This window comes from Sceloporus occidentalis, unplaced genomic scaffold (genome assembly GCF_023333645.1).
Source record: "Sceloporus occidentalis isolate IW3139 unplaced genomic scaffold, rSceOcc1.0.p SCAF_2, whole genome shotgun sequence".
Classification (NCBI taxonomy): Eukaryota; Metazoa; Chordata; class Lepidosauria; order Squamata; family Phrynosomatidae; genus Sceloporus; species Sceloporus occidentalis.
In genome coordinates, this window is record NW_028316982.1 from 226,134,286 (window position 1) to 226,153,359 (window position 19,074).

At 41.7% G+C, this 19,074-nt stretch overlaps 1 protein-coding gene across 1 annotated transcript; it reads right to left on the reverse strand.

Moving 5' to 3' along the window:
• Positions 1 to 6,592: 6,592 nt before the first annotated feature.
• On the reverse strand, positions 6,593 to 15,759 carry CUNH3orf38 (chromosome unknown C3orf38 homolog). Its single transcript, XM_089512288.1, has 3 exons — positions 15,535 to 15,759; positions 13,336 to 13,556; positions 6,593 to 11,071 (listed from the first exon to the last, which is right to left on the reverse strand). Exons 1-3 carry the CDS (start codon positions 15,671 to 15,673, stop codon positions 10,481 to 10,483), a joined length of 951 nt encoding a protein of 316 aa, XP_089368414.1. The 5' UTR covers positions 15,674 to 15,759; the 3' UTR covers positions 6,593 to 10,480.
• Positions 15,760 to 19,074: the final 3,315 nt, after the last annotated feature.

Consider the following 19,074-nt stretch of genomic DNA (forward strand, 5'->3'; position numbering starts at 1 on the left):
TATATATATATATATATATATATATATATATATATATATTAGTCTCACTGTCTTCCCCAGGGAATCTCAGTGATGTGAATCCCAGGCAAATATAGTGAAGAACCAGGCATCAAGACACAGAAAATTTGGACTCATTACAGCTAAAGAATTGCATTGGTTACCTCATTGTATATTTTTATTTAAATCATCTATCAGAGAAAGCTGACACCAACTCACCTTTGGAATTACAAGACTTCAGACAAAAGTCAGATAATTGCCAGACATTATGCCATATCTTGAGCATAAGACAGAAAGTCTCATTCTAGGTTGATGCATTATGAAAACAAGACCAAAAATAAATAAATAAATAAATAAATAAATAAAAAATAAAAAAAAATCAAAGCTATTAGAGAGGATCTTAAACATTCAAGGCAATGCATAAATGTAAACCTCCAGGACAGACTTTTCTCATCATTCCTCTCATTAGAAATTTGAGGCATCATGTAACTGCGATATACCTTTCCCTTTAATGACTACAAATGATGTTACATGAGGAGCAAGTATACACAGAGCATTTAAATTAATGAAAAAATTATCAGAATACTAGAAAAATGTTTATTGATAAATTGCACTGAAGACTACATGAAAAATTGGCACAATGACACTTCACTCCTTGTGGTGCTGCCAGTGGGAAGTAGGTTGCTCAAGGTAAGACTGGGAGGGTGAACTATGTAGGGAAATAAAGAAGGTAATACATTTTCTTAAACAAAGGTTTTCCTAATGCATAATGAGGACCAAAGTGATAGAACAATTAAACAAATTACGTTTTGGGACAGAATATTAAGGACATAAAAGCACTGCAGTTTATTTAATGCAATTATTTCTCACAGTCAAGGATAGTCACTTGAATGGAGAATCATATCAGCATGTTCCCCCAGAACGGAAATAAACTGTGTATGTTTGAATGTTCATGTTGATAAGGCATGAGATCCTTTGTTTTTAAGGAAATGTGAGGATAAGTAAATGGGAGAGGAGGGTTTTCCCCAGAATCACAAACACTTCATTAGATCTGACTTAAGATTTAAAATAATGTTCCCGTTTTCCTCTAGCTGATTTACAGTTCTGAGGATTAACTTCTCAAATGTACCAGGTACACTTTAGTCACTGATTGTCTACTCATTCTGGTCTTTTCATAGAATCATAGAATTGTAGTTGGAAGAGACTGCAAGCGCCATCCAGTCCAACCCCCTGCCAAGCAGGAACTCTCAATCAAAGCATCCCTGACAGATGGCCATCCAGCCTCTGCTTAAAGACCTCCAAAGAGGGTGACTCCACCACTCTTCGAGGGAGTGTGTTCCACTGTCGAACAGCCCTTACTGTCAGGAAGTTCCTCCTAATGTTCAGGTGGAATTTCTTTTCCTGTAGCTTGCATCCATTGTTCCGGGTCCTAGTTTCTGGAGCAGCAGAAAACAAGCTTGTTCCCTCCTCAATATGACATCCCTTCAAATATTTAAACAGGGCTATCATATCCCCTCTTAACCTTCTCTTCTCCAAGCTAAACATCCCCAGCTCCCTAAGTTGTTCCTCATAGGACATGGTTTCCAGACCCTTCACCATTTTAACTGAGGTACTTGGTAGGCTGCTGACATGGTCAGGCAGAAAGCAACTCCTTCACATAAAGTTTTCTCCTGTGATGAGAAAGAATACAGAACTAGAGCTGAGTTTGGATGTGGTCACAAATGAACTACTATTGTGGGAAAACACTACTAAGGTCAGGCCAAAATGTCAAGATTAGTTCAGAAGGGTTTTGTCATTGCCTTCTTCTGAAGCTGAGAGTGTGACTTGCCCAAGGTCACCCAGTTTTCATGGCTGAAGAGATTTGAAACCTGGTCTCAAGAGGCTGCTGTAGTTCAGCACTCAAACGATTCCACCATCACCACTCCACAGTAAATATATTTATATATTTACACAGAAACCTTTCTAAAGATTAAGAAAATGGAATTATAAGGTTAAAATCCAAATTTCCCCTTAAATGCATGTGCTTTGCATAAACCAATTGCTCTTACAGCGTAAACTACCAATTGTTAGGAGAAAAAGGTTGCCTTTACATATAAGCCAAGAGTCTTTCCGTGGGCCAGCAAGGCCATCCCATCATCCTAAGAAAGCAACCAGAAATAACCAATTAGTGTATACCTTTTGTCTGAATGGTTGTTTATGTAAAGTGGGTAATTCTGCCTGTCAAATTCTCATCTTAAAGTCTTGTTTCTTCACTTCAGAAGTCAGAAACATTAACCAGTCCAGGGCACCCACAGCAAGGTGTGGGGGTAAAATTAAAAACCCCACACCTTGATCTATGATTCTATAAAACTGCCAAGTTTCACAGCTCATTAGACTTTATTGAAGCATCAAGAAGCCAATATCTTGTATGACTTCATCATATCCCTCTGTGTGCATGTGGCAGAAGCTTTGCACTGACAACGAGTGGGGAGATAGGGCATGAAAACACCCTGCTGTAGGAGCATTTCAGTGACTGAACATTACATGTTTCCGCACCAAAAGCACACTCACTGAGCACACAAAAAAAGTTCAGTAGAAATGCTCTACTGAACTTCTATATTCATAGCATGATAGAAGCATTCATTTTTGGATTATTTTTGTAAGCAAAATGAAACACTTTTACAATTGTCTCCTATTCCATAATGATGGAACTGCAGCCAAAGGCACTGTGATTCTGACACTATTCCAGTTTACAGCCTCTGTACAATAAGCCTCTCTAACTGTGCTCCATTAAGCATTTATTTGTATTTTGCATGTACTGTTTTCATTTATGAAGCCTTACTGTGATGCACACCATTCCCCAAAGCAGCTAATGTGTATGTCTTGACACGTTTGGGAGCACTCTATGTGGATATGATCTACTGAGTCCAATTTGCCCAAGACACACTATTACCAAAGTTACAAGTTCGCCAATAGTCAGGTATACTGACAGCATGTATGAATTCATTCATGTGCTCTGACAGTATACCTGGTAACACCCCAGAACTGTTTCAAAGGTTTAAGTAGGGAGGCTCAAGATTAGCGCATTATCATTCAAGTATCCTTAAATATGAACTCTGTTACAAGCACAATGTGCATGCAGAACTACTGTAGCATAAGAGGAAAGTACACATAAAATACATTGCAGGCTGTTTTTATTATTCCTAGAAGGGCTCAGTGACAATCACTGTCATTTTAGTGCTTTATCATTTAATTCACTTCTGATTGATAATGCAAGAGGAGGTTCAACTACGCAAGTCTTACTGATCCATTTTTGTCAGATTCTTTGGAAAGCGGGGGGGGGGGGGGGAGCTCAGCCCTTTCAGCCTATTCTGGGAGAGGCTTGATCTCCCTTCTACTCCCTCCAAACCAGGATGCATGAAAGACTATCAAGGGTCTATCTTTTAAGGAAGTTAAATCAAATTTCCATTTTTGCAGAACCCACCTTGTGAATTCATATTGTAGGTGGGCAAACAGCCTTAACATACAGAATAATTCTGTTTTTATTTTTCTGCTATACATCATTTTAGAGGAATAGATGTTAACTACCCTGTAATTGCTAGCCTCCACCATCCTCCTCTTCAAAGTCAACCTTAAACCACTTCTTTCGGTTCTTCAGAAAATTGACTATTTTTGCCACAAAATCAGCAATTTCACATTTGAATTTAAGACTACAGTACATGACTAAATGTCATCTAGACTAGGTCAGTTAGGCTACAGTTCTAAGTCTCCTGTTTGGGGAATATCAGCAACACTCTGAGCCCTCATACTGTTTGAAATGGGAGTAACGCTAATTCCCCTCTAAACTTTCTGATGCCATCCTCCTCTCCGCTCCCATCACCTTGATTCTCCTCCCAGCTTGCGTACTACCCTAATTCCGCCATCTACATAGACGCACCACCTAAAGCCTATAAGTCTTTGTGTAATGTCATCTTCTTTTCTGGGGGGTGGGGGTGGGGAGGGAAGCTAAACAGGTTAACAAGCTACAGTGGAGAACATGGCAAGGCAACTTAAGGCCAAAGGGGCTAGAAGGATGAGGATGTGGAAGGGCCATCTAGAGTAAGCAGCACAATTTGTAGCTGCTTGAGGTGGCCAGATCACTCCTGGGGAGTAAGGCCCACTGATCACTCTAGGACTTATTTCTGAGTAGGCATGGAAAAGATTGTTCCAATATTTAATTTGTTACCTCCTCCTTCCCTCTACCAAACCTAGATCTCATTTGACTTCTTCAGTAATCTGCCCTAAGAGAATAGGGTATTTCCCCCCTAAAATAGCAGGAACCAGTAGTATATTAGCCCTCATTGGCTACAGCTGTTTCCCCCCCAGAAGCCTCCATAAATCAACAGCCAATGGCTTATGAATGAGGACCAGTCCAAGGACCACCATTGTGTAACGCTGTTGTACGCCTCCTTTCATTTTAGACCAGTTTTGATCACATTCGTGTTAAATACTTTTTTTAATAGAAGCAATTCACACACTCAACCATGTGTGCAGTAACTGGATGGCCAAGGCATACACCTGTCTGTGTGACCCAGCGCCAAGTCTGGCACTAGGCTAAACTAAATTAACCTTTCCCGTAAAAAATATTTCCTGCTACTTTTAGCTTAACAAAATTGACTCTTGCTCCAGTTCTTGCTTCATGCTTCGAGCAGCTAAAGAAATATCTTACTTGGAGATGATGTAAAGATAGGGAGACAGGTGCTGAAAGAAAGCAATTCCTCTTTCAATCTCACTGTCAACATGATTGTTAAGATACACCATCAGGTGAAAGGAGAGCAATTCTTTTGCCAGCACAATGCTCTATATTCTAGGCTGAGCTCCTAAGCCTACAGGGATCCTGACTCTCAGAGATGTGTTTGTTAACAAGTCAGTTGAAATTCTGTTGCCAGCCAGCTCTCTCTGACAGCTGCCATGGATAACACTTCCCTGCATGACCCCAGCAACAGTACAGGTTACATTCACATTCACACACACACAATTCGTCACCACCGCCACCACTCCAATCCCAAAATCTCAGCTTGACATTTTTTTTTACCCACTTGAAATAGGGGCAGCTCTTGAAAAACAGCCAGGCTGGGTTCAGATTTTTATCAATGGCACATGAATTGTCTCCAACTGCTTCATCTGTAGAGGTAATCGAGCCCCGGGAAATATCCAGCACTTGCATTATTGATGAACTGACAAGAGCAGCACTTCTTGCCCTGCAAAGGAAAGTGTCTGCTTTTTTCCCATTCTATCTTTTTCACTCTGCTTGTTAGCTCTCCTGTTCTCCTTTTCATTACAATGCATGAATTTAACAAGACTTTGCCCTATGGGCAGATAATACCTCCATCATAAGACACGCACATGCCTTTATTTGTAATAAGAGGCTGCCATTAGGGTACAATTCATTTAAGGGGGGGGGGGATCATCAGTTTCTCTCTCAGTTTATAAAATATCTAAAATTGCAACACATTTTTATCTAAAGCCATTCTCTGTAGGTGTCTTATATGCACATTTCCCAGGTGCATACTTTCAAAACCAGTGCTGCTGTAGATCACACAAGTATTCTATGGCTCTGAGGATATATTTTTTTCTGGCCTAAATGTTTTAGGTTTCATGATCCTGGCCTGAAGATTTCTTCACTATGGCACAGGACAGACCACCCCCAAAGGGCGGCCTGCCGGCAGCCTTTTTCCCTCCAGAGGGACGCCGCAACCTCCAGACTGCGCGGCGTCCATCCGGAGTAAAAAGAGCCCTGAAAAAAAGGGTTCTTTTTGTGCTGCTCAGCGGATGTAATGAGTGCGCCAATGGCGCACTAGTTACGTAAGCAACATGTAACGTGTGGACACCGCGTCACTTGTCATAATGGCGCCATGCTAGGGTTAGGGACCATGCGGTTGCAGCATGGTCCCTAACCGTAAAATCAGCGCCAGCACAGTGCATTTGCAGAGTCTGTACCACACCTGTATGACTAATATATACACTGCAAGAAAAGAAATAGAACCATTATCTCTCTTTGCACCCAATTTTGGGATTCCAAGGAAGAAAACAGACTCCCACACATCATCAGCCAAAAGAGACACTGATGGCATTGTTGCAGACAGAACTTGCCTCATATTCTCATCAAGTTTCCAGAGGGAATTGCACTGGATAGCCCTTGTGGTCTCTTCCAACTCTGATTTTATGATTCTAAGAAAACTACAAGACAGTATGATTACCCTGCACTTATCAGTGGTGGTGGTGGCAACAAGCCTTACAAAGGCTTCTTCAAAACTTGTGTTTACTGTGCACATCAGGCTACAGGCTGTGGTCACTTGCTCCAATGATGCAGCATTAGAACCCAGAGAAAGTAACCCAGCAGCAGAAACTCTTCTTTACGCCACCTATATGACAATTGATCCAAAGGCACCAGTCTTCCACAGGCCAGGAGCGAAAATCTTGTCCTTCTTTTGAGAGCTCATTAGGATAAACAGTCCATAATGCACATGTAATAATGTAAAGTGCCCACTGTAAAATATTAGCAAAGTAGTTGTGCTTCGTGATTTTGTAAGGGGAAGTACAACACACATCATTTGGATGACAATAATCATTGTAATTGAAATCATACAGAAATCCCACAAATTATCCATGTTTTACAAATCATTCTCTCCAATGTTTTGGTTTCCACCTTCCAGCATTCCACAACACTGGTCATAGAGCCAATGGCTGATATAGGTCAAAACAAGGAATAGCTTATCTAGAGCAGCTTCTTCTGTCCTATGATTTTCATAGGATTTTCTCAAGTAAGGAATGCTCAAAGGCAGTTTTGCCAGTTCCTCCTTCTAAAATATAGCCTACCACTACCTGGTATTCACTGGTGGTCTATCAGATTCTAAATCGAGGTATAATAAAAAGTTTGTCCTATGTCTTACCATAAAAAATACTATTTCACATAATTACTATGCTAACTCATATATCCTATTAGGCTCATGGGATTTATTCCCAGGTACATTTATGCAGGTTTGGAAACAACATTGAAATCAAAATGTGTTTGTGTGTAATTTTATGTACAAGCATACATACTTCAAAAATGAGACGTGCTTACCTGCAGTTACTACTAGCTTCATTATAAATCTTCACCACAGGAGAGAAAAATAGTTAAAGTGAGCCAAAAAAAAAGTGTTATGGGGCAAAACAGACAGGCATAATACTTGACGCACTTGTGGAAGCCGCCCTAACCCAGAAAAAGCTGCTCTGACAAGGGCTGCTCCTTTTCGGAGCGCTGTCTGGAACCGCAGCAGCTAGGCAGATTGGGTATGCGCGCATCTGTCTGCCGTGGCTCATGGAAGAGTGGCTCCAGGGCAGCCCCAATCCACCTTTTTTGGGCGATCTGTTTCACCCGCTGCTTTACATTTATAGCTGCATTATTCTTGCATTTTGCACTCTGAATGATCAGCTATTTCTCCCACTGGTTGAAAGTAATCTTATGTCCCTTCCTGGTGAAACTGGAACTAACACATTCCACAAATATTATTACAGAACCATGTTATAAAGCTTCATAGGTGTAGCTTTCTATACAGAAGTGATAAACTTTCCACTTAATGATTACAGATTTGGTTCTTCCTATTCAAAAAGAAGGGTGTGCAAAGTATTGCCGAACCCCCTCTAGCTGTTTTGATGGCCCTGCTTGATGTGCTGCTGCCAAATATTCTGCTGACATTTCTTTCTGAATTTTTGTATCAGAAGTTAGAAATATTAAACTGAGTTATGAGTTTATTAGAATGATGCTGGTGATAGAGCTGTGAAATAGGATTGCTATATTTTCAGTATCACCTCTGTTATTAATTTCTCAGTGGCTTTCTTAAAGCTACCTCCTCTCAGCCTTAGCCCTGTCCTCACTTAGATAATTCTGGCCTATTTTATAAAAAGTTTTGTTAGGATTACAGAAAGGCTGTGTACTCTCTCTGAACTCTCTGAAGGTCTACAGAAATACTAAGTGAGTCTAGATGTGAGGTAAGCTTTGAGATGTACATGCAGTTGTCCATATCATACTTCAACCATCTCATATAAAGATTCAGCCAGGACAAAATTTCCTTGCACATGTATATGAAAATGACAGAAATTACTGAAATGCATAATTTAATAAATCCACATCATTTAAGACCAGAGGTTGACAACTATGGCTGTAAAGATTATGATTTTTGTGCATGTAAAAACAGCAAAGTATAATTATAAATACATTGACCTCATCCAACTTGTTCATGAAATAAAACATATCCATCTTCTTTTGCTTTAATTCTTTCAACTATATGTATGTTTTACCTTTTTGTTTTGTTTTAAGAATACTGCCATTTTTGTTTGGCAATTACCATATATACTTGTGTACAAATTGACCTCATGCATACATCGAGGGAAGGTTTTAGGGTCCAAATCATGGCTTTTCAGATCGGGTTTCAAGTAGAGGGAAAATGGGAAAATGTAAGGAGAAAGAAGAGAATGAGAAGCAAAAGTTGTAAGATCGGGTTGCAAGTGGAGGGAAAATGGGGAATGAAAGGAGAAGGAGAAGGAAAGAAAGGTTTGGAGATCAGGCTGCAGGTGGAGAGAAAATGGTTTGGAGATCAGATTGAGAAGGGAATCACCACACACATCTCTTTCAACAATCACTGCGGAGGCATGGAGAGTGGGGCATCAGGGCTGCTTTTTAAAGCAATATTACTGTTTGTAGTTGTTGTTAACTGCCCTGCAGTCAATCTTAACCCATGGTGACTGTATTGACCCGTATATAATTTGACCCCAGATTTTAGGGTCAATTTCTGGGCATAAATTTCTCAACTTATGCTCGAGTATATATGGTAGTTCTTTTTCTGACAAAGAAATAAATAGGGCCCGCTCTTTGATGTATAATTTCAAAAAACAGAGCTCAACATTTCAATAACGTCTGGACTTTCAAATGTTGCTTACATTTAGGGAATAATAAAATTAAGGTGAATCATAGCTTTAAAGGTTTATTGTTAACTGAAAGGGAAAAAAGAATGTAATCCTAAAACTGTTTTATCCACAATAACCCCAAGCATTAAGAAAAAAATTAGAAATTGCTGAGATGTTTAATGACATAGCTGTCCCAAATAATATTCCCTTTCCCCAGTTTCACTTTTTTTAGTAAAATAGTGGGAGATGCATGTGTGAATAGTCACATAAAGCAGCAACTGTATTGAACAAGTAAAACATGGAAGATCCATAATTTCAACATGGGTGACAGTAGAAGTGAAATCAATCTGTTTCAGAGCTTGTCACACTTCCTTTTTGTTTAATGGAATAGTTATAACTTTAAACAGAGGATCAAAGAAGTTCTTAAAGGCTGTGACTATCTAACAGAGTCACTAATATAATAAAAACCAATCTATAAATTAAATTGTTTTCTTCCACCCTGAGATTTAGGATCTGTGAAAAATTTAGAACAACTTTTTAAAGTAATCTTTTAAATAAATTAAGTAAATAGTAACTATACTGGGATCAATGTCCGTTTTAATTACAGCTTAATTTTTTTAAAAAAACAAAAAATTCTAAGTGACATGTGCATATCAAAAAAGGCAACAGAAACCATTCCTAACTAATAGTACTGGACTAATAGTGTGGTTTGCTACACTAAAAAGTCTTTACAGTGGAGGACATACTCTATGAGAAAATGCCTCCACCAAACTCATAACTAAGACATATGTAGTCTTTGGCAAAAGACAGTCTTGCATTTCTATAGGCCCAGGGTTGGCAAAGCATGGTCCTTAAGATATTATATTCTCCTTCACCACTGACTATGTTGCCTGGGTTGGATTAGGGTGGCCAGGGTGAAAGCTGAGGATGGCTCCTGTACCTTTAATGGTTGTGTAGAAGAGAGTAATTTCTGCAGATGCTGCCTGTTACCTGGATATGTTACCAAACATACCCGGTGAAATTTTTTCTTTTAAATAACCATTAAAGTAGCCCACTTCAGTTTTCAATGTGAAAACCCCGGAGTGGATGAAGTTGCAATGCATTAGCATCTAAAGTGCCATAAATTGCCCACCTCTGAAGTAGAGGCCTCTCCCTTCAAATCTCAAATTCCTCCCAGTCCAACGAAGAGAACCAGAAGTTAGCAAAATGTTTCTTCTTCAGTTGTTCATCTTTCTCATTTGGGTTTGCTTATTTCCATCTAGCCCCTAGTCTCTCAACAGTGAGGGAAATAAGGTCAAGAGAAAAAATGTGTGGGTAAATGAAGAGAATTTGAGCATTCCCTGGCCTTTTCTCATTTCTTACATTTGGACTAGGAAACAATATGACAGAACGAGCCAGTTCACCAATCATCAGCTGCCACTCCCTAATTTAGAAAATTCTTTTACTTTGTCACCCAGTCAGAAAATCTGACTCAAGAAACACAAGCAAACAACTTATTTGAATGCTCAAGTTTGCTCATTTGCTGTATTTTCAAAGGGACACAAACTTTCCTCCTTCAGTTTTGCAAACAAAGTGCTCAGAATTTTTGAGGTTCAATCAAGGCAACATCCTTGGGCACATAGAATTCCTGGAGTTCCTCTTGCTCATATTTTATGCAAGGTCTTTCTATTTCAGTCCCAGGTTCCATGGCATTCTGACCAACAATCTTTAGATTCACAAACTTGATTTTCCATGTATTTTCCCTAAACGGGCAGCGGATGAGTCCGAAGATTTGTTCAAAGACTCCTAAACAGCAAGTGTTTCTATGAACGGTGCCAGCTACTGCCACAACAACTAACCCATGTTGTGAAACTGCGCACCTCAGGCCACCAGCATTCAAATTGGGGTTCAGAAAAAGGTATTCTTCTCTCACCAAGGACAATAAGCGAAGGCTCACCAATTCTGCACCCAAGTACTCTTCTATGTTTTGTTCTGAAGTATTGTAACAAAACTTTAGTACTGCGTCATCCCAAAAGTGTTGTGGTCCCCATTCATCTTGTGATTGTCCAATCAATGGGTTCTGAGAGTTCAGAATTTCAAAGAACCATTGACAAAACTCCTCTCCCAGACTGTAGCACTCCTTGTCAGGTTCTTGTTTATCTCCTTGTTTTCCTTCTCCTTGAGGCTGCTGCAAAACAAAGTAATAACAATATAATAATAAAGATTTATTTATAGCCCGCCCAATCACGAAGAATCCGGGCGGGTTACAACAATAAAATACATCAATTACAATAGAGTTAAAAATCAAACCCTAGACCTACCGCCCCCCCATACCCAGTAGAGATTTTTAAGTAGAAAAAAGATACTGGTAGGTGCTTTTACATGGGATGCCAAGTAAAACAGGTGTGATCTCTGAAGAATGGGATAATGCACAGCTAGATTGAGTGATGTACCTAAATGTGCTAAGAATACAAAAAAGTGTTCAGTTTTCCAAATGTGTCAATATTGCCTCTTTTGACATCAACAAAACCCATTACAAAAGATATTAAAAATTCTCCAAAAGATAATTCCCAAAAACAAAGTTAAAAAAAGTTAACTTTATGAAAAATGTCCTTTTAATTTTGAAGTATGCCGGAGGGTGGTTGTTCAAGGAACATGATACACAGCTGTATGTGACTCCTGAAACCTTTCATTACTGTCTACTCAGTGCGGTAATAATGAGTCGCTGATTAGTACTATGAGTGTGCTAGGAAAAAATATTTTTTCATTTGCTTGAATAACATTAGAATCACAGAATCAGAGAGTTTGAAGAGATCACAACTGTCATCCAGTCCAATCCCATGCTCCAGACTGGAATAATTAGTTTAATATTTTATTCGGTGTAATTAGTTTTACCTTTTTGTTAATTCTCTCATAATTTCAACAAGAATAGACTTCTGCTCCAGATAACTTCCTTTTTTTTACCCTAATACTCCTTTCCTGTCCAAAAAAGGAGAGCAGGCACTTTAGGACTCCCTCTGCCCCAAGGAATCAGATTTATTAAATTCCAGATGCACTGGAAAAAGAATTTCCATTTGCTAGACAACGAAAAAGAAACTGTATAGAGAGCTGACTGAGATCAACTTAATTTTTCCATAGCTGAGAGAACACCCAGATTACTTTTCTAAAGACTAAATCTATATTTTCACAGGCCTCCTGTGATATTGAGTTTTCCCCTTATCTAGGCAGCACCAGCAGCCTTCTTTCCAGGTAACAAATTATGTGATGAGATTAAGTTGCATTTTAACTGGGTTCAGCCTCACAGCAGTGGTGAGAGAGTCCAGTGAGATGGCCAGCTGGACAGAAGTGCAAGCCTTTTTCAGCACAGGCTATAAAACACTTCAAGTGACCATGAGGCGGGAAAACTCTAACAAAGGGAAGCATGGGGGTGGTAGGAGGAAAGCGCTCCTGTTCCATCTGGGGAAGTGTTCACTCTGAGCTACCACCCCCCAAAACACCAAGGACTACAAATCCCATTTGATCTGTAAGTATAACAGAGAATGTATCAGTCACATCAGGGACTTTTATTTTACCGACTTGATTGAAATGATACAATCTGTTCTGTAATTTGTAACTGCTACGTTTGCTTAGGTGGCTCTTCACAAAGAAAGATACCTTTTGATAATGGAGATTTGTTGCTTAGACCAATGCATTTTCTTTAAAAGTAATTCTCCATCTCTCACATGCCTTCATGTAACTTTTACTAGGTTTACTTCCTCAGCAGATTTGGGAGAAAGAAATCTGTGCAATGTTGGAGATGGAAAGTAACCCCTAAAGTAAGTAACTTCCTTGAGTTACTAGGGAAATTGTTGTTGTTGTTGTTGTGTGCCTTCAAGCAGGGAGAGTCAAATCAGTAGATGGTGGCAGCTCAGTTCATCTAGGTGGTCTCAAGGGCTCCCATCCAATGCAGGCAGAAGCAAGAGGGGAATTCAAGAACCCTCACATGGAGGCAGCAGCAGGATTCAAGAGCCTTCACAATTCCCAGTATGTGTCAGGTTCCCACAAAGATCACTCACAGAAACTTCTGCCTTATTTAGAAATGAACCATTCTACCATATCCAAAGTACAGTGCGTCGCATCATACGTGGGCGCCTTTTACGTGGCTTTCAGCTTATGCTGAAAGCCCCGCACCATTTCCTAAATGGCACATGCACCACACTGCAAACGGGGAACGGATCCCCACATAAGGCAAGGGACCACTGCATTAAGAATGTGAGAGAGACAGACAGGAAGGCATATTTTTAGTCCTGTGGTTCTGCTGTACAAAAATGCTACATGACACGCTTCTAATTGAAGAATATGTCAGAAGCAGAACAATTTGAACAGTTAATTTAATATGTGAACAAGCAACTATAATTGTAAAAAGAAATAATCTTTTGGATTTCTAAGTACCATGAAACAGTTAAGTCTTACCTCTACGTTGGGCTCAGAACATTTTTCATCCGAGGCACAATTTTTCAGCTGTCCGCACCAGTACTGTTTTGCACGACTAACAAGTTGGTGTTTTTCAGAAGAAGGAGGCACTACAACTCCTTTTGTTGCCAAGTACTTGAAGATTACCTCTCGAAATACTTTCTTTCTCTTCAGCAGCTCTTCGGCACTTTGGCTGTATAGTAAGATGGCATGTATGGCTTCTGAAAATGAAGTCAGAAAGAGAAACGTTGCTTGAACTCAACATTACACAGGAGAATTTGCCATTTCCTTGAGTGTACACTGGGCACTTGGTATACACTGGAATTTGGTTCCAGGACCCCCATTGATACCAAAATCCGTGGATGTTCAAGTCCCATTAAATACAAAGGAATAGTAAAATGGTATCCCTTATATAAAATGGCAAATGCAAGGTTTGCTTTTTGGAACTTATATACTTTTAAAATAATTTGAAATTGTGGATGCTTGAATCTGTGGATAAAAAAAATCTGTGGATATGGAGGGCTGACTGTATATGTAATTCATTTGAAAAACCTCAAAGAACATTTTTTGATTATTATCATTTGCCACCACTGCCCTAGCTTAATCTAAAGTGAGTTTTAACAGGTAGTAGAGGGTTATCTCAATACAGGAGGAAGTAAAAAATGATGATAGGGATTCTGGCTTGAATGGTTTAGTAACTCTGGAATGAAATCCAGTGGCATTTGTCCTACTAAAGACATACAGAGAACCTCTTTTCCCAGTGTGTACCACAGACCTATGTCTCATGGTTTCTGATGGGAAGGTATTCCATATGCTATTTACAGTCAATGACACATATCCCAGGAAAACCCTTAACTGGGTTTTCAATCAAGAACTAATTGGCCTTTCCCCTCTAAGGATCATTACCATATATCCTTGACTATAAGTCGACCTCATGTATAAATCGAGGGCAGATTTGGGGGCCAAAATGATGGACTTTGATATGGCCTGTGGATAAACCGAGGGTAAAATTTAGGGGCATGTAACAAAGGATGTAAAGAATGAAGCAAAGTAAAACAATGCCAGAGAACAGAATTCCAGCAGTCAAGTGTGAAGTCTGAACCTATTTAGATGTGTTTTTTTTACACAAAAACAAAACAAAACCAACCCGCCACATCTAAAAGGAGGACTGTCTTCTCCTGAGGCTGAGAGAGTGTGACTCGGTGGGGTTTCCATGGCAGAGCTGGGACTCAAACCCTGCTCTCCGGAGTCATAGTCTGCCATTCCAGCCACTGCATCCAAAAGGGTGTATGTGACTGCGTTGTCAACTGTAACTGTAAAGTCTGAATATACGTATGTGTACATATCTATATCTACCTTATCTACATCACACACAGACATACACACACACACACACACACACACACAAACCACATCCAAAAGAAGGTGTGTCTTCGCCTGAGGCTGAGAGTGTGACTCTGTGGCTATCCATGATATGAGATTGGTTTTGTTTTGTGTTTGTTTGTGAGGTGTGTGACTGTGCTGTCAATTGTATGGGTGAAGCCCGAATATGTGTGTGAGTATCTCTATATATCTATCTACATACATACATACATACATCTGAAAGGACTGCCTTCCCCTGAGGCTGGGAAAGAGTGTTTCCATGGCTGAGCCGGGACTCGAACCCTGCTCTCCGGAGTCATAGCTCAACACCCCAAGCGCTGCATCCAAAAGCTTCATTCAAAGGAGATTTTTAAAACAACAGCAACCCTGGAATATATGGAACTGTTTGATGCAAAGGAGAATGACAAAAGGGAAGATTTGCAAGGAAAGACTCCAGAGAAGAAGGAAGGGAGTACTCTGCGTGCAGCATTTGTGTTTTAACTGTATATGAGATTAGTTTTGTTGTGTCTTTGTGAGGTGTGTGGTTGTGCTGTCAATTGTCCAGTCTGAGCATATGTATGTGTGTGTGTGTATCCATACCTATCTATCCATCTATTTATCTATCTGAATATACATGCGTGTGTGTACATATCTACATCTATCCAGCTATCTATACACACACACATATATATGTACACAACAAATAAGCCACATCCGAAAGGAGGCCTCAGGCCTGCCTCCTCCCCTGAGGCTGAGAGAGTGTGACCCGGTGGCTTGAGCTGGGGCTCTGCTGCAAGGCCTGCATTTTCTCGCCTCTGCTCTGCTCTGCTCTCTCACCGTTGCGGTTGCCGGGCTCCACGAGGCGGTTGGTGACCGTGTCGGTGAGGGCGAGCAAGTCGGAGGTGTGGAGCAGCTCCAGGAGCTCCCGGCAGCCCTCTCGCTCGCGCTCGTTCATCCCCGCCCAGGCAGACGCCATGGCAGCGGCGGCGGTGGCGCCAGCGATTGAGACGATGGAGGAGGAGATGGAGGGGCGGCGCTCTTCTTCTGCTTCTTCCTCCTCCTCCGGCGGCGGCGGCGGCTGCTGGTACTTCCGGCGCCGGACGGGAAGCCTCGCCCCCTTGGCCCCGCCCCCCCCCGCGCAGCCACTGGAAACCTTGGCAACCGAGCAAGGCGCGACGACACAGAAAAAGAGAAAGCGCGCGTGCAACGCTACTTCCGGTTTTCTCTGCGCAATTGTCAGAGCCTTCCCCTTCACTTCCGCCCAGAACGTTTACCGCTCCCTCGTTCGCCACCGCGCGCGAGGAGTACGTCTGGAAAAAAGTCCGGCTAGGAAACAGGGGACCGAGCTGTATAGTTCCGCCGAGTTCCTAAAACTGCACCTATTATCATAGAATGGTAGAGTTGGAAGAGACCGCAAGGCCATCCAGTCCAGCCCCATTCTGCCATGCAGGAACTCTCAATCAAAGCATCCCCATTGACAGATGGCCATCCAGCCTCTGCTTAAAGACCTCCAAGGAGGGAGACTCTATCACCCTCCGAGGAAGGAGTGCGTTCCACTATCGAACAGCCCTTACTGTCAGGAAGTTCCTCCTAATGTTGAGGCGGAATCTCTTTTTCTGCAGCTTGCATCCATTGTTCTGGGTCCTAGTCTCTGGAACAGCAGAAAACAAGCTTGTTCCCTCCTCAGTATGACATCCCTTCAAGTATTTAAACAGGGCTCTGTCATATCACCTCTGAACCTTCTCCATCCCCAGCTCCCTAAGTCGTCCTCATAGGGCATAGTTTCCAGACCCTTCACCATTTTAGTCACCCTCCGGTTTGACATTCCCTTTTTTAAACAGCCGCAGCTCAGTGCTATGGAATTCTGGGAATTGTAGTTTTGTAGTAGACATTTAAAGCCTTCTGTTTCAGAGAGCTCTGGCGCCACCACAAACACACTGCAGAAACAATAACTGCCCTGCCTCAATGCTAGGGAATCCAGGGAATTGTAGTTTCTTGTGGCACAACAGAAGGCTAAATGTCTCAGAAAAAAAATACAGTTCCCAGGATTCCCTAGCAGGGAGAGCCAGGACAGTTAAAGCGGTCTCAAAGCGGGCTGTTTCTGCAGTGTGTCTGGGACCTACAGTTCCCAGAATTGGCGTAGCAGTGAACTGTGGCGGTTAAAGCAGCATCAACCTGGATTATTTCTGCAGTGTGGATGCAACCTAAGGCGCCCCTGCGCTCTCTTTGGTTACAGTTCAAAGGGAAGGAAGAGCTGGGCATCTTTGGTCCGCTCCTAAAACTAAAAGATGCCCCTTTCCCATCTCTCTGTGTTTCCAGAAAGCATTGTGTGAAAGCTTTAGTGTTCACTTCATCTATAGCAAATATGACTTTATGCTTCCCATTTGACATTATTTACATTGTTTTCTCCATTGATATACACAAACAAAACCCTGCCAACAGGATACAGGACTTGTACCTTGCTGCCAAAGTTTACCTGCCATAATAGTTTTGTTAACTTTTAGGTTATTTTACTATAAGGCTAAGGGTCATTCCAGGTATAGGCCTGTTTCGTCCAGCACTGTTTTTTCTTAAGACCTGTGTAAATCAAAAAGGACAAGACACGATGAGCACAATAGCACTCCTTTGATTATTCTCCCAGCAACTGATGTTAAGAAGCTTTTTTAAATGACCTTGTTCCTTTTGCTATCTGCATGAAGTTGGTGGTGAAAAATGCCTTTAGGATGTACTGAAGTAGACTGAAGTAAGCCTTGGAAAGATATGAAGGGAGGCAGTCAAGCTTAATGACAGACAAAAGGCTAGAGCAGGCAAATCAACCTCTGGGAGAACCAAGATGTCTGCTTTCTAAATATAGGCCCGTTACAGGCGGGCCTAAAAGTGCGCACTCTGCGCGTGCTAGGGTTACAAAGGGGCGTCCTTTCCAGATGCCCCCAATCTTAGGATGCGCGGAGCGCGCACAAAATGGCGGCGGCCGTTCCACACAGCCACCTCCATTACTACATCCTGACCACACCACCTCTAAACGGGGCGGCACGGTTGTGACGTAGTGGGGCCGCGCTAGGGCGCCTAGTGTGCCCTTTCCGCGGCCCCGGAAGGAGCTCCGTTTCAGAGCTCCTTCCAACTTTGCGTTGCTGGGCGCAGCTTTTGGATGGCTGCGCCCAGTGACACAGAGGAGCAAGGGGCCAAGCAACCCCTTTCTCCTCCTCCCCGCCGCCGCGGGGTGTCCTTGGGGCTTGAAGCCCCAAGGACACCCCTTTCCAGGCCTCGGGGAAGCGGCCTTTTGCCGTTTCCCTGCGGCCTGGAAAGCGGCGGATTGGGGCCTCAGCGGCTGCCGCTCTAGCCACTGAGGCCCCGATCCGCCGGGGAAAGGGGCTGGTGCAGGCCGCCGCTTTTCGGCGGCCTGTAACGTGCCAGAGTTTCCAAACTTATATTTGCAACGGGTGTTTGCTACTCATTGGTAACAAGGAGGATTTGTGTGGCTGCTAAAGCTATACCCAGAGTTGGCCACCAGGGGTCAGCCTTTACTATTAAAAGGACAGTTGTTTGTTTACCTTTTTGTGCTCCTGAATCTTCTGTTTGCTTTTAATATTAGTTCGTTTCTTTTAGGTTTACAAAGGAAAGTTTCATTTCATTTATTTCTCATTTTCTCATAGTTCCATGAAATGCTTAACAATCACTTTTGAATATGTTAGTTTTATTTCAGGGTCATTCAGACAACAACATTAGAAATTTTTCTCCTTATTTATCGGTATGGTTTAGGAAATGCCAGCCAAGACTGGGAAACTACGCAAACGTGGTTTATGCCGCTTATTGGTAGATGCTAGATGTGGAGATGTGAAGGTCCAGAAAAAAACTGGAAAAGAAAATGGGAGAAAAGCCTTTTCCCCTCCATTTTCTTCTAAAATGTGGTGATCCACATTACCATATGCAACAGTGCTATTCAGTGCTATTCAAACTGACATAAGCTATCAAGTGCCAGGCTGCCAGGGGGAATAAAACAGCTGCAGCTATTGGCACAAGTATGGTACTGGTCCCTTGCGCAGTGAGTGTAATGCCAGCTTAAGATGGTGTAAGAAGCATTGATGAACATTATCAGATTGTTGTAATTCCTAGTCTTGGTTTCCTTTTCTCAGTTCTCTTTCTGGGAACGAGTGCTTTATGTCTGCTTAGTCCTGTGGAGGGATAGAGGAGAATACGTGATTTTCTTTGTTTTAGTACTCTTAATAGTTTCTTCTGTTCTTACTGCTTTTTCTTTTTTCCTTTTTGCTCAGTTCTCATATACTAGCAGAGACCAGTGTGGTGTAGTGGTTTCAGTGTTGGAATCTGATTGTGGAGACCATGGTTCAAATCCCAGCTTGGCCTTGGAAACCCACTAGG